The sequence below is a fragment of the Balaenoptera physalus genome (assembly GCF_965194825.1).
Source record: "Balaenoptera physalus genome assembly, chromosome: 2".
NCBI lineage: Eukaryota > Metazoa > Chordata > Mammalia > Artiodactyla > Balaenopteridae > Balaenoptera > Balaenoptera physalus.
In genome coordinates, this window is record NC_138883.1 from 164727345 (window position 1) to 164752865 (window position 25521).

Consider the following 25521-nt stretch of genomic DNA (forward strand, 5'->3'; position numbering starts at 1 on the left):
CCCTAAGAAGTGCAGCAGGGACAGCAGGTAGATGTTGAGAAGAAATGCTGAAAAGAGAGGAGCCAGGAAAGATTGCGGTAGGGATCTTACCTTTCAGGCAAATGATTTACAAGGAGCCAGGGCAGGGTGGAGGCGAGGAGCTCGTGCAGGGGAAACACCTCATGATCTTTTCCACCCCACTCCCAAGATTCTGATATACAGCAGCCTAATGAATAGAATTTGGAAAATACAACAAAGTGCCAGAAAAGAATTAAAAATTACATTGAATGTCACTACCCAGAGATAGAGATTGTTACCATTTTGATGTGTCTTCTTCCAAACTTTTATCAATGTGCACACATGTACATGCACCTTTCATCTTGAAAATCTGTGTTCCACTGTGCATCCGGTTCATGTTAGGTGGTTGTGCATGTGCTAGAAGTCAGTGGAGACTGCCCTCCCATTGGCAACATGGGGTCTCCTTAGGGTTAAGCTACAGGAACCTGGGTCAGCTTTATTCATACTAATTGCTTCCATGTTCCTGGACATGTTCCCATGTAAGCACTCTGCCACAGCAAGATCGTATTAAACAGTGACATGTTTTGTGGTTAGTGATATTTATTTCCTGCCTCAAAAGAGTAGGAGAAAAATATGGCAGCTGCTGTATCATGTGAATGAGTTTAGCAAACTTTGGTGTCCCCGTGGTTTGGTTTTGTGACCCCGGCTGATTAATCCTTTCCTCTCCCTTTTGGGGCATTTCTGGTTATATTTCCAAGCCCAATTCTTTCTGAACTTTTTCACCCAAAACATTTGGTTCAGCTTCTTCCTTAAGGACTGGGAAATGAAAACTTGAGCTCATGGACATCCCCCCTAAATTATCCCTGCTTTTTCAAATTGACTTGCTTCTTTTCTTTCTTTCTGTCCTGTGTTACAGATTGATGTTGTAATTCTTTTTTTAAAAAAATGTCATCATCTTGCCAAAGGTAGAGACCATTATATAGGTGAATATTTTTGTTTACTACTCCCATGATGTCTTCCCTTTTTTCTTTAGCAGTGGTCAGGTAATACAGTATTTTACAGGAGTATACATTCAATGAGAAAAGGATGATTTATAGACTCAGTTTATTCTTTCTTATAATGCTTTATGATGTGCAATTTTATTCTATCTGTAGATTCTTTTTTATTTAACTGTCCTTTTTATTTTTTAGCTTTTAATTTAATTATAAGTGACACACAGTATTATATTAGTTTCAGGTGTAAAACACACCTGATTTGATACTTTTACACATTAAAATATGATCTCCACCATAAGTCTAGTTACCACCTGTCACCATTCAAAGTGAGTACAATAGTCTTTTTTTTTTTTTTTTTAACATCTTTACTGGAGTATAATTGCTTTACAATGTTGTGTTTGTTTCTGCTGTGTAACAAAGTGAATCAGCTCTATGTATATATATATATCCCCATATCCCCTCCCTCTTGCGTCTCCCTCCCACCCTCCCTATCCCACCCCTCTAGGTGGTCACAAAGCACCGAGCTGATCTCTCTGTGCTATGCAGCTGCTTCCCACTAGCTATCTATTTTACATTTGGTAGTGTTTATTTGTCAATGCTACTCTCTCACTTCGTCCCAGCTTACCCGTCCCCCTCCCCATGTCCTTAAGTCCATTCTCTACGTCTGCATCTTTATTCCTGTCCTGCCCCTAGGATCATCAGAACCATTTTTTTTTTAGATCCCGTATATATGTGTTAGCATATGGTATTTGTGTTTCTCTTTCTGACTTACTTCACTCTGTATGACAGACTCTGGGTCCATCCACCTCACTACAAATAAGTCAGTTTTGTTTCTTTTTATGGCTGAGTAATATTCCATTGTATATATGTGCCACATCTTCTTTATCCATTCACCTGTCAATGGACATTTAGGTTGCTTCCATGTCCTGGCTATTGTAAATAGTGCTGCAATGAACATTGTGATATATGTCTCTTTTTGAATTATGGTTTTCTCAGGGTATATGCCCAGTAGTGGGATTGCTGGGTCATATGGTAGTTCTATTTTTAGTTTTTTAAGGAACCTCCATACTGTTCTCTATAGTGGCTATGTCAATTTACATTCCCACCAACAGTGCAAGAGGGTTCAATTTTCTCCACACCCTCTCCAGCATTTTATTGTTTGTAGACTTTTTGATGATGGCCATTCTGGCTGGTGTGAGGTGATACCTCATTGTAGTTTTGATTTGCACTTCTCTAATGATTAGTGATGTTGAGCATCCCTTCATGTGTTTGTTGACAATCTGTATATCTTCTTTGGAGAAATGTCTATTTAGGTCTTCCACCCATTTTTGGATTGGGTTGCTTGTTTTTTTGATATTGAGCTGCATGAGCTGCTTGTATATTTTGGAGATTAATCCTTTGTCAGTTACTTCATTTGCAAATATTTTCTTATTCTGAGGGTTGTCTTTTCGTCTTGTTTATGGTTTCCTTTGCTCTGCAAAAGCTTTGAAGTTTCATTAGGTCCCATTTGTTTATTTTTGTTTTTATTTCCATTTCTATAGGAGGTGGGTCAAAAAGGATCTTGTTGTGATTTATGTCATACAGTGTTCTGCCTATGTTTTCTTCTAAGGGTTTTATAGTGTCTGGCCTTACATTTAGGTCTTTAATCCATTTTGAGTTTGTTTTTGTGTATGGTGTTAGGTAGTGTTCTAATTTCATTCTTTTACATGTAGCTGTCCAGTTTTCCCAGCACCACTTATTGAAGAGGCTGTCTTTTCTCCATTGTATATTCTTGCCTCCTTTATCAAAGATAAGGTGACCATATGTGCATGGGTTTATCTCTGGGCTTTCTATCCTGTTCCATTGATCTATATTTCTGTTTTTGTGCCAGTACCATACTGTCTTGATTACATAGCTTTGTAGTGTAGTCTGAAGTCAGGGAGTCTGATTCCTCCAGCTCTGTTTTTCTTTCTCAAGATTGCTTTGGCTATTCGGGGTCTTTTGTGTTTCCATACAAATTGTAAAATTTTTTGTTCTAGTTCTGTGAAAAATGCCATTGGTAGTTTGATAGGGATTGCACTGAATTTGTTGATTGCTTTGGGTAGTATAGTCATTTTCACAATGTTGATTCTTCCAATCCAAGATCATGATATATCTCTGCATCTGTTTGTATCATCTTTAATTTCTTTCATCAGTGTCTTATAGTTTTCTGCATACAGGTCTTTTGTCTCCTTAGGTAGGTCTATTCCTAGGTGTTTTATTCTTTTTGTTGCAATGGTAAACAGAAGTGTTTCCTTAATTTCTCTTTCAGAATTTTTGTCATTAGTGTTTAGGAATGCAAGAGCTTTCTGTGCATTAATTTTGTATCCTGCTACTTTACCAAATTCTTTGATTAGCTCTAGTAGTTTTCTGGTAGCATCTTTAGGATTCTCTATGTAAAGTATCATGTCATCTGCAGACAGTGACAGTTTTACTATCTATAGATTCTTATAACAGATTTAATGTACCACACTGTAATTACACACTACAAATTGTAATCTTGGTGCTGGCTTTTTTATGATAAACACAACCATATTAAGATGCCCCTCATGGGAATTCCCTGGCTGTCCAGTCATTAGGACTCCTTCCTCTTACTGCCAAGGGCTGGGTTCCATCCCTGGTCAGGGAAGTAAGACCCGACATGCTGCACAGTGCAGCCAAAAAAAAAATGCTCCCCAAATCAAATTCTCTAACACACTGTTGTGCTTCAAGTGTTCCATTTAATCCCTCTCCCTTCTTGCTACCACCTTCTTCTAGATAGTTTTACTGAGGCACACTTTGTCATAGTCTCAGTCTGATATTTTGAAAGATATTTATTGAAACAACCTAGTGAAACCCATTGCTGGCCTTCCTAAAATAATGTTATGGGCACTTGTTACCTTGTTAGCCTAGAGTATGGTGACAGGATGCATACCATAAAAGTCTTCTCTCCTGAGTTGGTGAAGATGTGCTTCTAAGCAACTGTTTTTTTTTCTTGTTTGTTTGTTTTTTGAAAGTGTGACCTATGTGATTGATTCTTTTGTCCTGCTTAAATTTTAATTGGAGAATCTTAAAGTCAAATTTGTATCCTACATTAAGTAAGTAAATAGACTCTTACCATACCGATGTCATATACTGTCCCCATCTCTTTCCCTCTGGCTCAACTCTATTTTCCAGTTCTAAGAATTCTTTTCTCCACTTCCTATCTGTTTCTCATTTTTTTTTTAATTTATTTATTTTTGGCTGTGTTGGGTCTTCATTGCTGCGTGTGGCCTTCCTCTAATTGTGGCAAGTGGGGGCTACTCTTCGGTTGCGGTACCCAGGCTTCTCATTGCAGTGGCTTCTCTTGTTGCAGAGCACGGGCTCTAGAATGCAGGCTCAGTAGTTGTGGTGCATGGGCTTAGTTGCTCTGCAGCATGTGGGATCTTCCCAGACCAGGGCTCGAACCCATGTCCCCTGCATTGGCAGGTGGATTCTTAACCACTGCACCACCAGGGAAGTCCCTTCTCATTTGGTTTATATTCTTCTATTGTGCTTATCTTTGCAAACTGCCATAAAGTTGCTCTCATTACAAAAAGGACAAAGTAGTGTCTAAATTAAAAAATGTGTGATACCTCTCCTAAAAACAGTCTATTCAGACAGTCTAAAATTTGGATTGGAAACAGAGACCAGGTGTAAAATAAAACTTGTCTAAGGTTTTGAGAAAAGAAAGATGATGTATGTGAATCGTTTGGCACCGATAATTGCACAGGAAATGCAGTGCACCAATCTCCTCCTATTACTACAAGTTAAAAATGAACAAACCAAAAAAAAAGAATAACTCATTTTTATAGGTTCTAAAATCAGGAAGCAAAAATTAGAGCATTACTCATTAATTTTTATAATGAGACAGAGAAAAAAAAATTATTAGTACCCTAAGAAACAAACATTTCTAAAAAGATCTCTTCTTGACAGAAATATGTTTAATGAACATTAAAAATAGGTATGAGTAAAAGTGGGGACCAGAAATATATTATTTTTGTTAGGATTTTATAATGTATTTTCCCTTTATGTGAAAGATTAGCACACTCAGAAAGACTTCATAGAAAGTCTTAGGACTGGAAACATTTGGGAAAACCTAATTGAAGAGTTTAAAATGACATAGGTGGAAATGAGTAGAGTAGAATTGAGATTTACTTCTCTGAGACACTCCAGATTCACCATTTATCAGGCTAAGCAAAATTTAATATAATAGGCATGACTCCCAGAATAAATGGATTCCATTTCCACCAGCGAAATTATTGTATTTCATAATTTAGATGGGCCCTTTTTTAAAAAAATATGTCACATGTACTTTTATGGTTAGAAAACATTTTTCCCCAGCAGTAACAAATCAAATACTTCATAGCCTGAAAACTCACATCAACCCCTGATATTTATACATGGATATTTCATACCTCTTATTTTTCAGAGATATATATGAGATATAAGGGACACAGACCTTTATTTTTCAAATATTGTAAAATGAGTTACTTGTGCCAAATTAATTTTTCTCCAATAATATGACTTTTTCAGTTTCCATGTAATGAAACAGATAGAAGGACCATCCCTATTCTATTATACTCTGCTCATCTTCAGGAAAGCCCCCAGGCTGCTCCTCTGGGCTGGCACTTAACCAGCTGAAAAAAAAAAACAAAAATGGAAAGAGACAGAGGTCAAAAGTAGGCTCCTGGCCCACTTAAAGTCTTGGGCTAAGTGGAACAGAAATCTAAATACAAATGTGCCTCCATGGTAACAATAGTAAAAATGAATGTCTTTTCTCTCTGAGTATTGATGAAGTATATTGCTGGGAGTAGGCATGGAAGAACAGAGTAGAGAGCTGGTTAGTGGCTTTTTTTCCATCATTAAGCCTTCGGACTATGTGCATTCATTACGGTATTCTTTCTATAAACATTCAGTTGATTCCTGCCACACTAGGTACTGTATTAGGTGCTGTGATTAAGAAAAGAAGGTAAAAGAATAGCACTGGACTGTTAGTGGGCATCTACTTGTGGTAGGCATTTTATAAATGTAATTTAATCTAAGAGACAGAAATCTAGCAAGCTGCCACCCTCCAAAAGAAATTCTACAGGCAGGAACAAATAATGATCAACTTCGTAAGTATAGGACCTAACACAGTGTTTGATAAATAGTATGTGTCCTAGAAATGTTGGATAAATTTAAATAAACATGAAAGATGATAAATAACATAATCAGCATTCTAGCATTTCACCACCTTAAGGAGTGAGTCACCACATTATAGACATCATTTTCCTTCAGGCCCTTAACTCAGGACAGTTATTTCTTGGATCTTAGAATGTTCTTCAGCATTTAGAAACAAATGTAGAAATCATTTCTTTAGTGGAAGCATGAGAGCAAATTCCTCCACACACACATGCACAGCAAATATCTTTTGGTAAATAAATTATCATGTTTATCTCTTCAAATCACCTTGATAGCGGCATTAGGATTACCCAATTTCAGAAAGTGTTGTTCTCCATACTTTTTAGTAGACAGCTTTTTACAGTAGAGTTTTATAATGCAATCCACCTGGATGTAACAGGAATCATCATGCATGGCCATCTTAAATGGCATACCACCTTACTTTTATAATTTGTGCTAAAGTTTTGAGCTCATCTGAACATTTTCTAAGCCTATTTTTAAATACGAATACATTGTGACAGATTTACTCCCATGAGATGGTAGTGGGGACTACCACTAGGTGTTTGGTGGATTTGACTAAGAAGTGTGAGTAGTTTCTCAGACACACGAAATGACATACCAGTAAATTGGAGAAAAACATGTCTGTTCTTAACAGAAAGAAAGTAAACCACTGATTGATAACCAAAAACAACAATTAATTTAGTAAATAAAATTAATAATTAATAAGACATACTCAGTAAGACAAATTATAAAAGCTGATTAAAATTATTAATTAATAAACTTACAATATGTGTAAATTGATGTTTCTTTTGAAGTATAGACTTGTCAATAAAAACAATTCAGACATTGTCTCGTCATTCTTTCTTTGTAACCCTCCTGATAGCCATTCTTCAACATGCAGAGTGACACCTATGCTCACTGTCACCTTGTTTTTCTTTCAGCCTAGATAAAGGTTTATTCACTTATCCAGTCTAAAGGTTTCACATTAAGTGACAATCAGACTCTACCCAAAACTGTCCAAACGTTGCCATAATAATTTGCCTCATACACTAGCATTACAATTTATTTTTATATTAATGAAGGTTTTATAGCACCACTAAGCTAGAGATAAATGTGTTTACCAATAAGGAACCTTAACCAGAGCAATTAGACAAGAAAAAGAAAAAAAAAGCCATCCAAATTAGAAAGGAATAAATAAATCTATTACAAATGACATGATCATGCATATACAGAAAATCCCAAAGAATCCACCAAAAAGCTACTAGAGCTAATAAATGAATTCAGCAAAGTTGCAATATACAAAATCAACACACAAAAATCAGGTGTGCTCCTAAATACCAGCAATAAACAATCAGGAAAAAAAATTAAGAATGCAATCACTTTTGAGAATAGCATCTAAAAGGATAAAATACCTGGGAATAAATTTAACCAGGGAGGTGAAAGATTTCTACACTTAAAATTACAAAGCATTACTGAAAAAAATTAAAGAAAACCTAAATAAGTGGAAAGACATTTCGAGTTTATGGATAGGAAGACAATATTGTCACGATGTCAATACTGCCCAAAGCAATCTACAGATTCAACACAGTGCCTATTAAAACTCCAACAGCCTTTTTTGCAGAAATGGAAAATTGATCCTCAAATTCATATGGAATTGCAAGGGCACCAAAAAGCCAAAGCAGTCTTGTTAAAGGATCAAGTTGGAGGGCTCACACTTCCTGATTTCAAAACTTACCACAAAGCCACAGCAAAAAAAAACAATATGGTATTGGCATATGAATATACATAGAGACTAATGGGTTATAATTAAGAATCCAAATATAAACCCATACATCTATGACCAGTTGATTTTTGACAAGTCCATTCAATAAGGAAAGAACAGTCTTTTCAACAGGTGTTGCTGGGACAACTGGATTTCTACATGCAAAGGAATGAAATTGGACCCCTACCTCATACCACACACAAAAATTAACTCAAAACAGATCAAAGACGTCAATATAAGAGCTAAAACCATAAAACATTTAGAAGAAATCATAGGAGTAAATCTTCATAACCTGGGATTTGGCAATGCATTCTTATATATGACACCAAAAGTATAAGAAACAAAAGAAAAAAAGAAATTGGACTTCATCAAAAACTTTCATGCATCAAAGCGTCTTAAGAAAGTGAAAAGACAGCCTACAGAATGGGAATATTTGAAATCATATATATGATAAGAGTTTAATATACAGAGTATATAAAAACTCCTACAACTCAACAAATCGACAGACAACCCAATTAAAAAAAATAAGCATACTTGAATAGACATTTCTTCAAAGAAGATATACAAATGGCCAATAACCATATGAAAAGATGCTCAACATCATTAGTCATTAGGGAAATGTGAATCAAATCTATAATTAGATACCACTTCACACCTTTTGGGATGGCAATAATAGTAATAATAAAATAGAAAATAACAAGTGTTGGCGAGGATGTGGAGAAATAGAAACCTGCATACATTATTTGTGGAAATGTAAAATGGTACAACTGCTATGGAAGACAGTTCGGTGCCTCCTCATAACTTAAAATAGAATTACCATATGACCCAGCAATTCCACTCCTAGTTATATACCCAAAGGAGTTGAAATGGGGCCCAGATACTTATACGCCAATGTTCAAAGCAGCATTATTGACAGTAGTCAAAAGGTGGAAACATCTCAAGTGTCTATCATCAGTTGAATGAATAAACAAAATGTAGCATATGCATACAATGGAATACTATTCAGCCATAAAAATTATTGCAGTTCTTATACATGCTACAGTATGGATTAACCTTGAAAACATTATGCTAAGTGAAATAAGTCAGACAAAAGGATAAATATTGTATGATTCCACTCATATGAAGTACCTAGACTAGGTAAATTCATAGAGGCATAAAGTAAGTTAGAGGTTACCAGGGGCTGGAAGAAGAGGAGAACAGGTTTTATTGTTTAATGGCTATAGAATTTCCTTTTCTACTGATGAAAATGTTTTAGATATAGGTAATGGTAATGGTTGCACAACACTGTGAATGCAGTGAATGCCACTGAATTGTACACTTTTAAAAAATGGGTAAAATGGCAAATTTTGTTATATATATTTTACAGTTTTTTAAATTAATAAAATTAATTTTATTAAAAAACTTGAATTATATTCTTTAAATGGGTGAAGTGTATGGTGTGTGAAAGTCATGTTTACTGGATGCAACATAGATAAGTTTCGTTTTATTTTTTGTTTTTCTTCATTGCCCATCTACAGTGATTTCAGATATCTATTTTAAATACTTTCATGTTTTTAATCAACACTAAAACAATTTTGTTAGTTAATAAGCCATGAAGTCAATTCCTTTAGAGGTGTTCATATGCTCACTAAATTTAAATTGGAAACTTGCATCAGAAACATTTTCTCTGTTTAGCCCCCTCACAACGCCACCTTATACAGTGCCTGCACATATTGGATGTAGCCAGAGCTTAATAATGATTTAAGTGAATTCATCACAAGTTAGGGGAGGAAAACTCATGTGATCCACGCAGCTTCCTTTCCTCTGCTCTAAGCTTCTAAGTCAATGCCTTGCTGGTTCCTAGAGGTCGCTCCATTCTTTGAAACCTCAGCTCTTAAAGAGCTGTCTGCCTAATGACAGATACAGTAAGTTAAACAAGCATTTTTTATCCTAATGCAGACTATCATTGCAGCATACAGTGTTAGAAGTGGTAGAAAACTTCATAGTCAAACATTTTGTTTTCCTCATATCAGGATCCATCATTTTAAGTAAAATTGTTTATGTTTGAATTTATATAATTGATGAAGGTGGAAAATTATATCATAGAACTTGAAATGGTAAATATATGGAGTTGACATTTAAAATTTTTCTTAATGGAAGTATCTATGGGCAGTGGGTAATATTTTACCTTTTAAATAGGAAAGACATTAAGAATTAAGCCCAACAATTCAGGGATATCCAATGTTGGGAGACATACACTTGATCTGGGAAAAATAAAAGTTTGAGATTACTAATAAACATAATTTGAAGTAAACAAATTTGCTCACCTTCCACTACCCCTACTGTGATCCTTTCTTGTTTTATTACAACTCCGTATCCTGACTCTTATGTATCACCCTTCTTTCTTTATAGTCACCCAATCCCCAAAGGCTGGCCACTTAATTTTAATAGAAAATTATTTAAGACTTAAAATCCTTCAGACGAAAAGTAGCTTCAATAGCTGAATCAATAGGGTTGGAAAATTGATCAATTTACTTGGCTTCTGCCTGCCAATATTGGTTTAGGTCATCTGGGGTCTCAGCAGTTCAAAGCCAAAAATAATCACCTCATATCGAAATCTTTTGTGTTGCATGTGCCTCAATTCTATCCACCTGACAGCCGAGCCTGTCCCTCCAGTTCCTGGTTGCCTGCCCAGTCTTTGGACCATCTGTCCTGTCTAGTCTTATGGTTTGGGTTTCCTCCTGTTTCCCAACTTCATGCCTGATTTCAGCCAAGAATAATTTTTCTGAGCTGTCGGTGTTTGTGGCTGTCCCGTCTTTACCTAGTTCCTAATTTCCATTTTGTTCTAATCCTCCCTCTCTGCATGTTGTTTCTCCTGTACCAGCCTTTGCTTTCACATTTTGACATATTTCAAAACACCACTTCACGTCCCACCCAGTCTCAGTTTTGAGAGCAGCACTGTCTAGGCTCTTGCTCAAACTATGCCAATTACTGAGCTTACTACTCTGAGAACGTAACATTGACTAGTCTTGGAGAGAGAAAAGGCAAAGAATCAAGCACCACTCATTCAATTTAATTAGAGCAACTCATAAGTTTTCAATTAGTGGTTAAGGAATTAACTTGTTGCCTCACCATTTAAGAGTATATCCATGATTCTTTTTTTTCACAAAATAACTCACAAAAAATGGCTGCTATGGCCCTCTTCATCAATAACCAAAACGTAGATGCAATGAAGGTGAACTGGTTAAACTACTGAATATTTAAGCCAATTACATAGAAACAGCGGAGGTCAGGAAGCTTAGACGACACTGAATCCACAGGGAGAATGTATTGTCAGCCAAACACAATTACCCTGATTATGCTACTGGGCTCATGAACACTGTTATTTTTTAGAAGAGGACCATGTGGTTTGGTAGATGAAATAAGAGGTCATACCTCTGACAGTTTCTTTTCAAAGAGTAAATCAGTAAGACTTCCTCTTTATTATCTTTTCTTTTAGTATTTAAGGGTACATTACTGACAAACATTTATTGGCATTATACTCTGATTGGGCAAAAATAGTCATGCATTATATATTTTTTTCTTCCTGGTTGCCTCCTCAAGACACTGGCAATCATCCTGGAATCGGTCTTCCATTCTCCACTATGTGTATGTGTACGTGTGTGTGTGTATGCATGCATGTGTATGTGTGTGTGTGCATATTTGGGATTTTCCTTATATCTTCAATAGGATGTATTTAGTTATCTGGTTATATTTATTTCTTTCCTGTGATGAGCATTTTTTCTTCATCAGTTGTGACCAGCTATACCAGGGCTAGTTGTCTTCTGATAAGTCTATTGACTCTTAAGTAACTGAAGTATAAAAAGGAAATGATCATTTAGGAGCTCAGTTAATCAGAGTAAATTATGCAGATCTAGACCAGTATGTGAGATTACCAAGGACATGCCTCTTTATGATCCATGAAAGGAAATACTAACATAAAGATCTCTTCAAAATGCTCATATTTAAATTTGCTGTTTAAAATGTTAAATACTATGACATGCACTACATACAAATCTCTATGACAGACACTGTCATGGAAAATAGTCCTCAGGATGTGGTGGGTTTGGCAACTCTTGGAGTCGATGGGACTTCAAGGTGGCCTTTCCTTATAACCAATTCAACTTTATATAACATTGTTCTTTCTAATCTTGTACACCTTGGTATTACTTGAATAATATTTAAGCAATCAATTTTAAGAACAACTTTTTTTTATGTGCTTGGGTTTTTTTGGATTTAAATATTCAGAGGTCAAATTACATTTACTTTCAAGAATGTGTTTGCCTTGGCATCCTGCAAAAAAGTCTTTACGTATGGAAATACCTTCATAAAAATAAGTACACTGGCTAGATAATGTGTCTCCCAAAGATTTCTATCAGATAATAGCCTGAAAATGTCCTGTGGTGCATTTTAATACTTACTTTTCTTTTTGTGGCCCTGGGTGCTTTAAGGAAAATGAAAAGAAGTGTTAACTGTGCACTTGTTAATCCAATTTATGGGAACTGGAGCAACCCAGAGAAAAGAGAGGTAAGTGGTAATGAACTGTATTGTTTCAGAACGGGGAACAAGCCTGCACATGCGCGCACACACACACACACACACACACACACACACACACACACACACACAGTGTTGTCTGGACATGTTCCCATATCATGGTTAAAAGATGTGTTTTAGTGGAGTTATTTCTCCACTAAAGAGGTGGGATGGGAAGGAGTTTCAGTCTCTCTAAATATGCAAAGAGAATTTTCCATTTCAGGATGGTTTCAATCTGCTTGTAGAATCAGTTCACTGTTAAATGGCTTTGTGGTCACTGTTCATATCCAAATAGAGCTGACAAATCTGGAAAATATCAGTTTAACCCACAAAGTATTAGTCATCTACTCACAGTAACTCTTCATTGACTGTTCTTCATATTTTATTCCCAAACACAAAAGGGAGAATAGCGTTCTGTGCTCTCTTTCAATTCAGGTGTGGGCTGTGAGGGTCGTTACCTGATAACTTAGAAAGAGAAAGGAGAAAGTGAAGTGTGTTACGTCTTTCTTGGCCTTTTTTAGGGCTACTCCTTATCAGTGCAATATGAAGTAGGCTAGAGAGAAAATGGCACGTATAATAAAATCTCTCTCATCCCTTTCTTAAATAGGTAATATGAGCATCCATCTGGGTATAAAAACAGGATTAGGCATAACACATCACTTCTTCTGTATGAAAGCTTCCTTACATCTGATTTTAGAAATATTGTATCAAATTCATTCTCTTGTGAAAGTGAACAGGTAGAAAGCCAGCTTTCATTTTCTCCTATTATTCTTTTAATGAAAATTCTCCATAAAACAGTTGTTACTGTTGCTGAAACCGAGTAGCAAAGGTTTCAGATCAGGTGGTTTCTAGTATTTTTGAGTGATGTGGTTGAAGTCTAACACAACCCTTGACTTTTTTATTTCTGTTACCTGATAACTTAAAAAGAGGAAAGGAGAAATTAAGGGCATTGCATCTTCAATAATGATGTCATATACACTTTTAGTATTGTTTTGTTAGGAATGAAAGGAAGAAGTAAGATATTTCCCAGAACACAGAGAGAATTAATTTGGATGATTTGCCAAGTCAGTCAAGTCATAGACTAAAAATGAAAATGTAGCCCTACTTAATGGATAATAAGCAAATAAATAAATGAATATTTAAGAAACAAAATGTAATACATCTTCTTGACAAAGTAGGAAGGTGTAATATAAACCTATTTTCATTTTTACCAAAGAAAAGAAAACTTAATCTTTAGCTTAGTTTAACTTTTAGTATCTGAACGTTACAAATGATGTAAGGAATTAAAATGTGTTTTAAATTTGACATTTTTATATTTATCATTCCTCTTTCATGTTTTTTTCTTTCCATTAAGAATGGCTAAGGAAGAAATCCTGTCATAGCTCTAGACTTTTGTTGCTATTTTGATTTCTGTTGTTTCAGAAACAAATGACTTTGTATTAATTAAACTAAGTGCACCTTCCCTGACATTGTAACGGAAAAATAGACTTCCCCGAAAATACTCTTCTGAACATTCTTAGAGAAAATTCTCATATTCTGATATAGAAATTGAGAGAATAGTATAATGAAAACCACATACCCATCAGCCAACGTCAACAATTATCAACCTGTGGTCATTCTTGTTTCACCTCTACTGCCATCTATTCCCTTCACCCACCAGAATGGTGGTGATATTTTTTTAAAATAGATTAAATTTTCTTTAGAGCAGTTTTAGGTTCAGGGCAGAACCTAAAACTTTTCATATACTCCCTGCCCCCACCCATGCATAGCCTCCCTCATTATCAACATCCACCACCAGAGGGGTAGATTTCTTACAATTGATGAACCTACACTGATATGTCATTATCACCCAGAGTCCATAGTTTACATTATGGTTCACTCTTGGTGTCAACCAGAGTGTTTTTAAGCAAATTCCAGATATCATTTAATTTTACCTGTACAGACTTCAGTTGTACCAGGATAAGAACATAAAAAATATGTAACCACAGTAACACGCTTAAACATTTAATAATAATTCCTTGACACAATCAAATATTCAATCAGTGTTCAACCTACCCCAATTGTCTCATAAGTAAGTAGGGGGTTTTATACTTTGTTATTGTTGCTATATTTTTAAAATCATGATCCATATAAGGTATATGCATCCAAATTGGTAGACATGTCTCTTAAGTCTCTTTTAATCTCTAGGTTTCATTTTCTCTCTCTTATTTCCCCCTTGCAGTTTATTTGTTGAAGAAATGAGGTTGTTTGTCCTATACAACTTTCCATGTTTTAGATTTTCTAATATACACTGCAAAATATAATTCTCTGAGCTGAAAGCTGTTGGTTGTTGTTTTTAAAAAATTTTTTGTTTTGTTTTGTTTAACCTAACTATAATCAAAACAGCAGACTTAGAGAAACCAGCACCATAGAAAGAAGCAGTCAAGATCCTGGCCACTACATTCCCCCATCCCACCAGAGGTGAGGATGAGGCAGTGGCTCCTATGCCACCAGAGGACGCTGGGCATACACCAAGACTAGGCCTGTGTCAGAGGTTCAGGCAGTGTGGACTGGAGGTGCTGAAGTAGGAGCTGGCGATGCTCTAGTTATTACTGCAGTGAAAATCCATTAAAAATTCACCTCAATCTGCATGATCTGGAAAGAAGTCTCTTATTTTAACGCCTAAAATCGTAACTTTTTTCACTGTGTTTTTCTTTAGAGTTCTATATACTCCTTCTCAAATCCGTTATATGACACAACATCAGGAAGCCTGGAGACTGTATCTAATCATCTCAAATAGTACCATCAAGATCAAGTATGCTTGGGACTTCCCTGGTGGTCCAGTGGTTAAGACTCTGCGCTTCCATTGCAGGGGGCGCGGGTTTGATCCCTGGTTGGGGAACCAAGATCCCACGTGCTGCATGGTGTGGCAAGAAAAAGAAAAACTAACCAACCAACCAACAAACAAAAAAAAGATCAAGTATGATCTTGTATTCCAGTCCGTGAAATCTGATAGAAACTCATGCAATAGTAAAAATAGGAGGGATTCAGACTACTACTCTAATTATTACATTTACAAATAAATTTTCTTATGGAATATATTGAATGTTTTCATGGAATCTGAATCAGAACCTTATCTTCATTATATATGTGAATATTTTAATAAAATGTTCCACGTAAGTTTCTTGTTTTCCTTTCATTTTATTATGGTTATTTTTTTAAAGGATGAATCAAATTATTTCAGATCCTGAATATAAAGAAGTTTTAAAATGCTTATTTATATGCCATTGACCTTAGAAACAAAGTTGAACTGACTTAGTATACAAACTAACTAGCAGGAGTGGGTGGACAAATCATAGTAATCCTAACAACATAACCATGAGTAAAATTTATTTCTGCATTTTGGAAAAAATGTGATAAATTATCATCCTAAACTTCCTTTCATTCAAATAATCATTTAACATCTATCCTTACATAGATATAAAAAATATTGCTAAAATATATGTTAAGAAGCTTTGTTGTTCTGAACCTAATAGCCCAGAAATAAACCCACACACTTCTGGTCAATTAATCAACAACAAAGGAAGCAAAAATATACAATGAAGAAAAGACATTCTCTTCAGTAAGTGGTTCTAGGAAAACTGGACAGCTACATGTAAAAGAATGGAATTAGAACATTTTCTCACACCATCGACAAAAATAAACTCAAAATGGATTAAAGAAATAAATGTAAGACCTGAAACCATAAAATTTCTAGAAGAAAATGTAGGCAGAGCACTCTACGTAAATTGTAGCAAGATTTTTTGGATCTGTCTCCTAAGGCAAAAGGAACAAAAAGCAAAAGTAAATAAATGGGTCGTAATTAAACTTAACTTTTGCACAGCAAAGGAAACCATTCACACAATGAAAAGACAACTTACTGAACGGGAAAAAATATTTGCAAATGACATGACCAATAAGGGGTTAATATCCATATCCAAGATATATAAAACAGCTCATACCACTCAATATCAAAAAAAAATAATAATAACCCGATTAAACAATGAGCAGAAGATCTGAATAGACATTTTTCCAAAGAAGATATACAGATGGCCAACAGGCACATGAAAGGATGCTCAACATCACTAATCATTAGAGAAATGCAAAGCAAAACCACAATGAGGTATCACCTCACACGGGTCAGAATGGCCATCATCAGAAAATCTACAAACAATAAATGCTGGAGAGGGTGTGGAGAAAAGGGAGCCCTCTTGCACTGTTGGTGGGAATGTAAATTGATACAGCCACTATGGAGAACAGTATGGAAGTTCCTTAAAAAACTAAAAATAGAACTACCATATGACCCAGCAATCCCACTACTGGGCATATACCCTGAGAAAACCATAATTCAAAAAGAGTCATGTACCACAATGCTCTATTTATAATAGCCAGGACACGGAAGCAACCTAAGTGTCCATCAACAGATGAATGGATAAAGAAGATGTGGCACATATATACAATGGAATATTACTCAGCCATAAAAAGGAACGAAATTGAGTTATTTGTACTGAGGTGCATGGACCTGGAGTCTGTCATACAGAGTGAAGTAAGTCAGAAAGAGAAAAACAAATACTGCATGCTAACACATATATATGGAATCTAAAAAAAAAAAATGTTCTGATGAACCTAAGGGCAGGACAGGAATAAAGACTCAGACGTAGAGAATGGACTTGAGGACACAGGCAGGGGGAAGGGTAAGCTGGGACAAAGTGAGAGAGTAGCATTGACGTATATATACTACCAAATGTAAAATAGATAGCTAGTGGGAAGGGGTGGGATAGGGAGGGTGGGAGGGAGATGCAAGAGGGAGGAGATATGGGGATATATGTATACATATAGCTGATTCATTTTGTTATACAACAGAAACTAACACAACACTGTAAAGCAATTATACTCCAATAAATTTGTTAAAAACAAAACAAATATAATCAGGATCTTTGCCTAACCTCTTAAAGAAGCAGTGAATTAAAATTCAGGTATGGTTTTAGTAAAGACCTCAAAGCTACTGCATGAAAAATGTAGAGAAAGTGCAAAAGATAATAAAAATGATTATCCAACTTAAATTGACTTGTTTTATAGGAATATTGAGGGAATTCATAACATATGTAGCTCCTGATTGAGACTAATGACAGAAAATCTACAGAGCCTAAAAATTAAGATACTCTTAAAAGTGTTCAAAATTTTCTTCGGGAGCAAGTTAAATGTGCTCTAAAATATTTAAATCAAATATGGCAATTCTATGATACTAAAAGAATAAAATTGATTTTGCTTTTCCAATAAGTAGAAGAGGTAGATGCTTATGTTGTTTTCATAATTTAATGTAAGATTTAGAAAAAAAATTATTTTTATTTGCATATTTCTTCCTCTGAAAACTTTTTGATATAAGTCCAGATTTGCACCATTGTGATTTTTAAAATAGGCAAAGGAAGAAGAAAAATAGACGAAGGGACAACAGGAAGTATACAGAGTCCACAAATTATATAACTCAGCTTTAAGTCATAAAAACATCTCAGAATTCACAATGGACAGAGAATCTATTGAAAACAATTTTTTTTTTAAGCTGGTGGATGTAAGGAGAACAGATACTAATGAGTAGTGCTGACAGATTCTTAGGACTTTGAGTGCACAAATACTTAAGACAATATCTTATTGTTAACTGGATTCACGTGACCAACCTGCTCTTTCCCAAAATATACTTTAAGCATATTAATAACAATAGCAACATTAATAACAAGCTAATAAGTACTAATTGTCTGCCAAATACTGTTCAAAGTAGTTTATGTGTTTTAACTCACATACATGGAAATAATGTGCTGTATATTATGTTACGCACATGTGGATATTTAATATGAAATTTAAATTAGCTAAAATTAAATAAAATTTTAAAATGCATTTCTTTAGTTGTACTAGCCACATTCCAAGTGCTCAGTAGCCCCATGTGGCTTGTGGCCACTGTATTTCACAACACAGAGAACATTTCCATCATCACATAAAGTTCTCTCCGAGAGCACTGGCTTAGAACAATATTGAAATATTTTCCTGTAAATAGCACAGCAGTAATCTCTATAAATCTAATAAGCACTAAAAATATTTCCCAGTATGTATATTTTAACTAGAATCAGCCAAACTTTAGCATAGTAATGTTATAAATAAGACAAAGCATGCTTAGCTGTAAGCAAACTAGCAAACATATGTGATAAAGAAGCATATTTTAATAGTGCTTTCTTGGCATATAAATATAACATATCATTCTGTTATACCCATATCATCTTTGCCTACTTTTTTCTACATTTAGATGGCATTTTGAAAGAATTGTGTAAAAATTTGCTTTTCCCTTTTCATCTTCATGACTGTCATTTTTCACATTTATCACACCAAGAACTGAAGATTCATGACTCCTTTAAATAATAACCGCCTTGTATTTTGCATCTAAGGGCATGTACTTTAGGTAAACCAACTACTATATTCATGGCAGTGTCTTTCGCAATAAGTAGTCTTAAACTTTATTCTTAAAAATAAAAACCAGGGAACATCCATAAAAGGACTCTGAATTTTTTTCCAAAAAGCCTTTTAAAAAATAAGATTTCAAGTATATATTTCACTGTCTGAACAATGACAGCTTTGTGAGTCTTAAAAGTAGTTATTCTGCTTTTTTTGTATCAACTTGCAGAACGCTTGGGATTTCTTTGCTATTGTATCTAGAAAACCAGTTCAAGGGTTAATGTCTAAAATAAGTAATCATCAAATTCAAGACCTTGCTCTTTAAATAATTAGAGGTGAAAAGACACCACTTTCTACAAGCACCCACTTTGTGAAATTTCAGTGAAACTGGTTACATGCCATATCTTGAATTAAAGAACTCATTAACTATGAATCAAAGTATGCATGCAAATAAATAAAAGAATGAATGAATGACTATGATACTTAAAGATCCACTTAAAAATTCACACTGATACATGTCATTAAACATTCTGAGAGAGTAAAGAACACATTCTCTTCTCTACAATGTGGAAGCAATAATAAAGAGCTTTTTATTCTAATTTTTTAAATGTTTATTTATTTAGGCGTGGTTCTTGCCCCTTTCAAGACAACTTCCTCAGAGTTTTATAATATTTTCCCAGAGTTGTGTTACTAAGAAATCAGCTGAGGAAATTAGCATAATTATCTGCAGTCAGTATATAATTTGGGGCCAATAAAAGAAATGTCAGCATAAGAGATCAGGAATAAGAAACCTTGTTTCTCTATCTAGCTTTTTATTTTTTATTCTTAATAACAGACAATTAGTCTATCACTAACCATAAACTAATGGCTAAAGAAAAAAACTAGTCACTGTAGGATAACTATATTGTCATTAATTTGTTCAACAAACATCTGTAAAGAAATATTTACAGTGAAAGAAGTGAGACAAGGCAGTGAGACAGTGAGAGGAGAGGTAAGTAACAAACACTCTATATAATGTGGATTCATCCCATCTGGGACTTCTATCCTCCCCTCGATGCTGATCTCATAACTCTTCTCTACATTGTTAGCACCGCAGTTTCTTCAAATATCTAAGGTAAGAAATTAATAAAATAGAAAACATATATAAAATGAAGTGGATCAATAACATTGTGTTGTTTCTTTAAGAAGAGTAATAACCCCCTGATGAAACTTTGGGGAAATACAGCATAAAATGAAAAAGCCCTTAGGAAACAAATCAAAGAAAAAAGATAATGTACAAATAGCCAGTGTCAGAAATGGAAATGATAAAATCATTACAGATACTAGAAATAAGAGGGTAATGACACTATTGTAAAAAAAAAAAAAAAAAAAAAAAAAAAGACAAAAGAACTTTACAACCAAAAATATAAAAATATCAAGCTCTAGAGGAAATAAACAAATTCCTGGAAAGTTACAACAAACTTAAGAAATAGAAGACCTAAGTAATCCTATACCAGTTAAGGTAACTGATCCATACTTAATCTTCCTTCAGAAACTCTAGGTTCATAAGATTCACTAGCAAATATTATAATACTTCAAAAAAATAAATAATGCCAGACATATAAACACTTCAAGAGAACAGGAAAAGAGATAATGCTTCCTAACACATTTTATGAGGACAGCAAAATTTCGATACAAACTCTGACAAAGACATCACAATAAAGGAAAATTTTAGGTCAATGTTACTCATAAAAACAGATGTGAAGTACTAAATATATATTTTTTGTTATGAATATAATATATTACTGTTTTCATATTTATTCCACGAATCTAAGTTTAACTTTAAAAATCAATCATTAACAGAATGAGAAAAAAAGCACATGATCATTTTAATATATGCATAAAAAGCATTTGGTCACTACAACATCTGTTCATAATAAAAAATATCTTAGAAGACTAAAAAGAGAATTTTCCTAATGTGATAAAAAGCGGCTACAAAAATACTCACAACTATACTTAATGGTGGGATGTTGATTTCAATTTGGTATTAGGAATGAGCCAAGAATGGCCACTATTACTGCTTCTTTTAAAATATTTGAACTGTTTACTGGTGATCCTAGTGAGAAAATAAGACATGAAAAAAGAAAAATATATATATATAAGTATTGGAAAAGAAAAAATATATTGTCATTATAGATAGTATAACAAGTTTGTTAGATACAAGAATAATATATAATGTTCAATTGAATATATATCTTTAACAAACAGAAAACAAATTATTTTAAATGAAACTATTATAATAAATTTTAAATACATTGGAATAATAAATCTTACAAAAGACATATATGGCCTAAAATACTGAGAGATACTAAAATAGGCCTATAAATAGATACAATATTTGATTTTTCCAAATTAATCTGTAAAGTCAATAAAATCCCCATCAAATTCCTGTCAGATGGTTAAGACCTGAGAAGCTGACTCAAATTTATATGGAAACACAGTGGGCCAAATTTAGCCAGGAAACTCTGAAAGAATATGGTCTGAGGAGTTCTTTACTGTATATCATATACAGAGTTAGAATAATTAGTGCATTGTGGTGTTGGCATAAAGATAACCAAATCGACCAATGACACAGAATAGAGATCCCAGAAACAAATACTATATATATGGGTACCTGACTTACCCATGTGGCATTGTGGAACAGTGCAAAAAGGAGGACATTTTCAATGATAGGCTCGAACTTCTGTTTCAATTTAGAAAAATAAGGGCAATCTGACTCCCACTATAAACTTTACATGAAAATCATCTCTAGGTGGATTTTACTGTATATGTAAAGGTAAAAGGCACAACAATTAACCTCCCAGACTGACCTAGAATATAATATATAGAAAAATGTGATTATTATCTCCAAGAAGGGAAGGACTTCTTAAACAACCAAAAAATTAACCATAATTAACAATCAATAAATTGGATGACATTATATTTAGAAACTTCTGCTCAACAAAATTGAGACAGTGAAGAATGAAACACAAGGTGTGAGAAGTTATTTGCAGCCCATAAGCCCAAAAAAAGAACTTATATGTCTAATATGTTTTAAAACATTATAAATCAAAAAAAAAAGAAAAAGAAAAATTGACAAACCACTTGAATAGGAAGTCTACAAAAGAAAATGAGTCTATAAACATATGAATAAATCCTTAACCTTATAAGTCATCAGGCAAATCCAAACTAAATGTGCCACTAGGTAACACTAGATGTTAGGCTAATATAGATTGCTATATGCAAGATAGAATGGCTGAAGTTTTAAGACTGACAATACCAAATGTTGCTGTTGTGGACTGAATATCTGTGCCCCTCTCCCGCAATTTAGTTTGAGGTCATGAGTGGGGGGCCCTCATGATGGGATTAGTGACTTTATAAGACAAGAAACGTGAGAGCTTGCCCGCTCTCTCTCCTCCCTTAAGCATACAAAGAAGAGATCATGTGAGCACGAAGTAAAATGGTGGGTGCCTACAAGCTAAGAGAAGAGGCCTCAGAATGAAACCTGCCTTGCTGGCACCTTGATCTTGGACTACTCAGCTTTCAGAAATGTGAGAAATAAATGTTTATTGTTTAAGCCACCCAGTCTATGGTATTTCATTATGACAGCCTGAGCTAACTAAGACAGTGAGCAAATACCAAGGATGCTGCCTATACAAAGTATACAATGACAAGGAAATGAAGAAACTGAACCCTTCATACTTGCTGGGGATGGTGTAAATTTGTTTGTAATTATCTACTAAGGCTGAGCATATGCATACCCCATAACCCAGCAATTCACCCTCTTCAGGAATTGCATACATATGTGAATCCAATAAATATATGCATCCAATAAAATGTGCAGTCAACAAAATTGCATACATATGTGCATTAAGAAATGATGATTCTTGCATTATTTGTAATAGGGAAAATTCCAAATATCTGTCCATTGTATATACATATATTAAATAAAGTGTAGCATATTAATAAGCTAGAAAAATATATAACAATGAAAGTGAACAAACTACAGGTACTTGCAACAACAGTGGTGAATCACACGAGCATAATGTTGAGTAAAATAGGGTAGATGCAAAAATATCATATATATTAGGAACAGTATTTAGGTGTGAAAGTCCAGAAGGTAAAACATGAAAGGAGATATGCAATATTGGCAATGCCCTACTCTTTTTGACTTAGGTGCTGTTACACAAGTATGATCTTTGTGATAATTCATGAACTATGCATTTTTAAATGTTTTTGAGATATAATTCATATACCATAAAATTTACTATTTTAAATCGTAAAATTCAAAGGTCTTTAGTATATTCAACTACTATGCATTCATCATCGCTCACTAATTCCAGAATATTTCTATCACCCCCCACAAAAGAAATTGTATGCTTTTTAGCAGTCATTCCCAATTCCCGGCTCCTCAAATCCCCTGGCAATCACTTATCTACTTTCAGTCTCTGCAGATTTGACCTGGATACTTAATAGAAATGGAATCATACAATATGTGACTTTTTCATGTCTGACTTCTTTCACGTAGAATAATGTTTTCAAGATTATCCATCATGCAGCATGTATAAGTACTTCATTACTTTTCATTTTTGATTTATATTCCATTGAATGGATATACCACATTTTTTTATCCATTCATCAATTGATGGACATCAGGATTGTTTCCACTTTTTGGCTTTTCTGAGTAGAACTGCTATGAACATTCATGTACAAGTTTTTATGTGAACATATGATTTCAGCTCTCTTTTGTATATACCAAAGAGTGAAACTGTGGATCATAAATTAACTCTGTGTTTACTTTTTCAGGTACAGCCAAACAGTTTTCTATAATTGCTACATCATTTTACACTTCTACCAGCAATGTTTAGGGTCCCAGTATCTCCACATTTTCACGAAGATTTGTTATTGTCCATGTATTTTTTATAGCTACCCTAGTTTTTATGAAGAGGTATCTTATGGTTTTGATTTGGATTTCCTTAATAACTAATAATGTTGGGCATCTTTTTATGTGCTTACTGGCCATTGTATATCTTCTTTTTTTTTTTTCTCCTCTGGTTGTTTGTGACCTAGGTGAAATAAGTCAGACAGAGAAAGACAAATACTGTATGATCTCACTTACATGTGGAATCTAAAAACAAAATAAAACAAAACAAAAGTGAACTTATAGATACAGAGAACAGTTTGATGGTTGCCAGAGGCTGGAGTGGGAGGTAAGGGAAATAGGTAAAAGTGGTCAAAAGGCACAAACTTCCAGTTATAAGTAAGTTCTGAGGATATAATGTACAGTATGGTGAGTATAGTTAATAACACTGTATTGCATATTTGAAACGTGCTAAGGGAGTAGATCTTAAAAGTTCTCATCACAAGAAAAAAAACTGTAACTATGTGTGGTGACAGATGCTAACTAAACTTATTGTGGTTAGCATTTCACAGTACACACATACAGCAAATCATTATGTAATACACTTTAATACAATGTCTTATGTCAATTATATTTTAATAAAAGTGTAAAAAATATAATTATTATAAAAAAGTAATTTGTATTAGTGAATATTAGTGAATTTGAAAACCTGGATAAAATTAATAATTTTCTAGGGAAATGCCAATTATAAAAATTGATTCAAGAGATCACAAATAGCAAATAGCAAAGAAAAATATAATTTTGACTCATGTTAGTTATAAAAATTGATACCAAAGTCCTGGATTAAATTTAACCAACTCTCAGGCAGGCTAATTGATTGTTTTCTGATGGGAATTAGTCTATTAAGCAATATACCTTTGTCTTGCTTAAGTTAGTCAGGGTAAGTTTCTGTTGTTAACAACCAAAGAAAACCAACTGAAGCATAAATTGGGGCTTGCCTTAGTCAGCTTGAGCTGCTGTAACAAAAAATATTTTAGACTGGGTGGCTTAAACAACAAAAATTTATTTCTTACAGTTCTAGAGTCTGGGAAGTCCAAGATCAAGGTGCCAGCAATGTAGGTTTCATTCTGAGGTCTCTTCCCTTGGTTTATAGGCAGCTGCCTTCTATCTGTGTGCTCACACAACCTCTTCCTTGTGTTAGGGCAGAGACAAGGAGAAATAAACTCTCCTTGTGCCTTTTCTTTTCCAGGCATTAATCCTATCATGAGGCCCCACCCTTATGACCTCATCTTAACCTGATTACTTTCGCAAAGCCTTATCTCCAAATACCATCACATTATGGTTAGTGTTTTGACATGTGAATTTTGTAGAATACAAACTTTCAGTCCATAACAGTGCTGTTACATGGGACCTGCAATGGTTTTTTGTTACATTTTTCATAGATCATAGGTGTGGGAAACATATTAAGAATTGGCTGAGAAAATAATAGAATAAGAATGTAAAGTTCAGATCTTCATTTAGACAGTGACCTGTGATTGTAGACCAAGAATGGATTACAAAATCTATCCCTTCAGCTTTCTAGTAATTCCTTCATTCCTTTTTACAGATACAGTCTGTATATTGTCCATTATTAGGGATTAATCATATCAATGAAAAGTTGTTTTAATAAAAATACCATTAAAGTAATGTAAAAATAT

At 34.3% G+C, this 25521-nt stretch overlaps 1 protein-coding gene across 1 annotated transcript in view; it reads left to right on the forward strand.

The window, feature by feature from the left end:
• MALRD1 (MAM and LDL receptor class A domain containing 1) overlaps window positions 1-24964 on the forward strand; it is a 621227-nt gene extending 596263 nt beyond the window's left edge. Inside the window, exons 40-41 of the mRNA XM_082449909.1 lie at window positions 12402-12477; window positions 15185-24964. Of these exons, the coding sequence (XP_082306035.1) occupies window positions 12402-12477; window positions 15185-15265 (157 nt within the window). The 3' untranslated portion in view covers window positions 15266-24964. The remainder of the gene's footprint in view (window positions 1-12401; window positions 12478-15184) is intronic.
• Window positions 24965-25521: the final 557 nt, after the last annotated feature.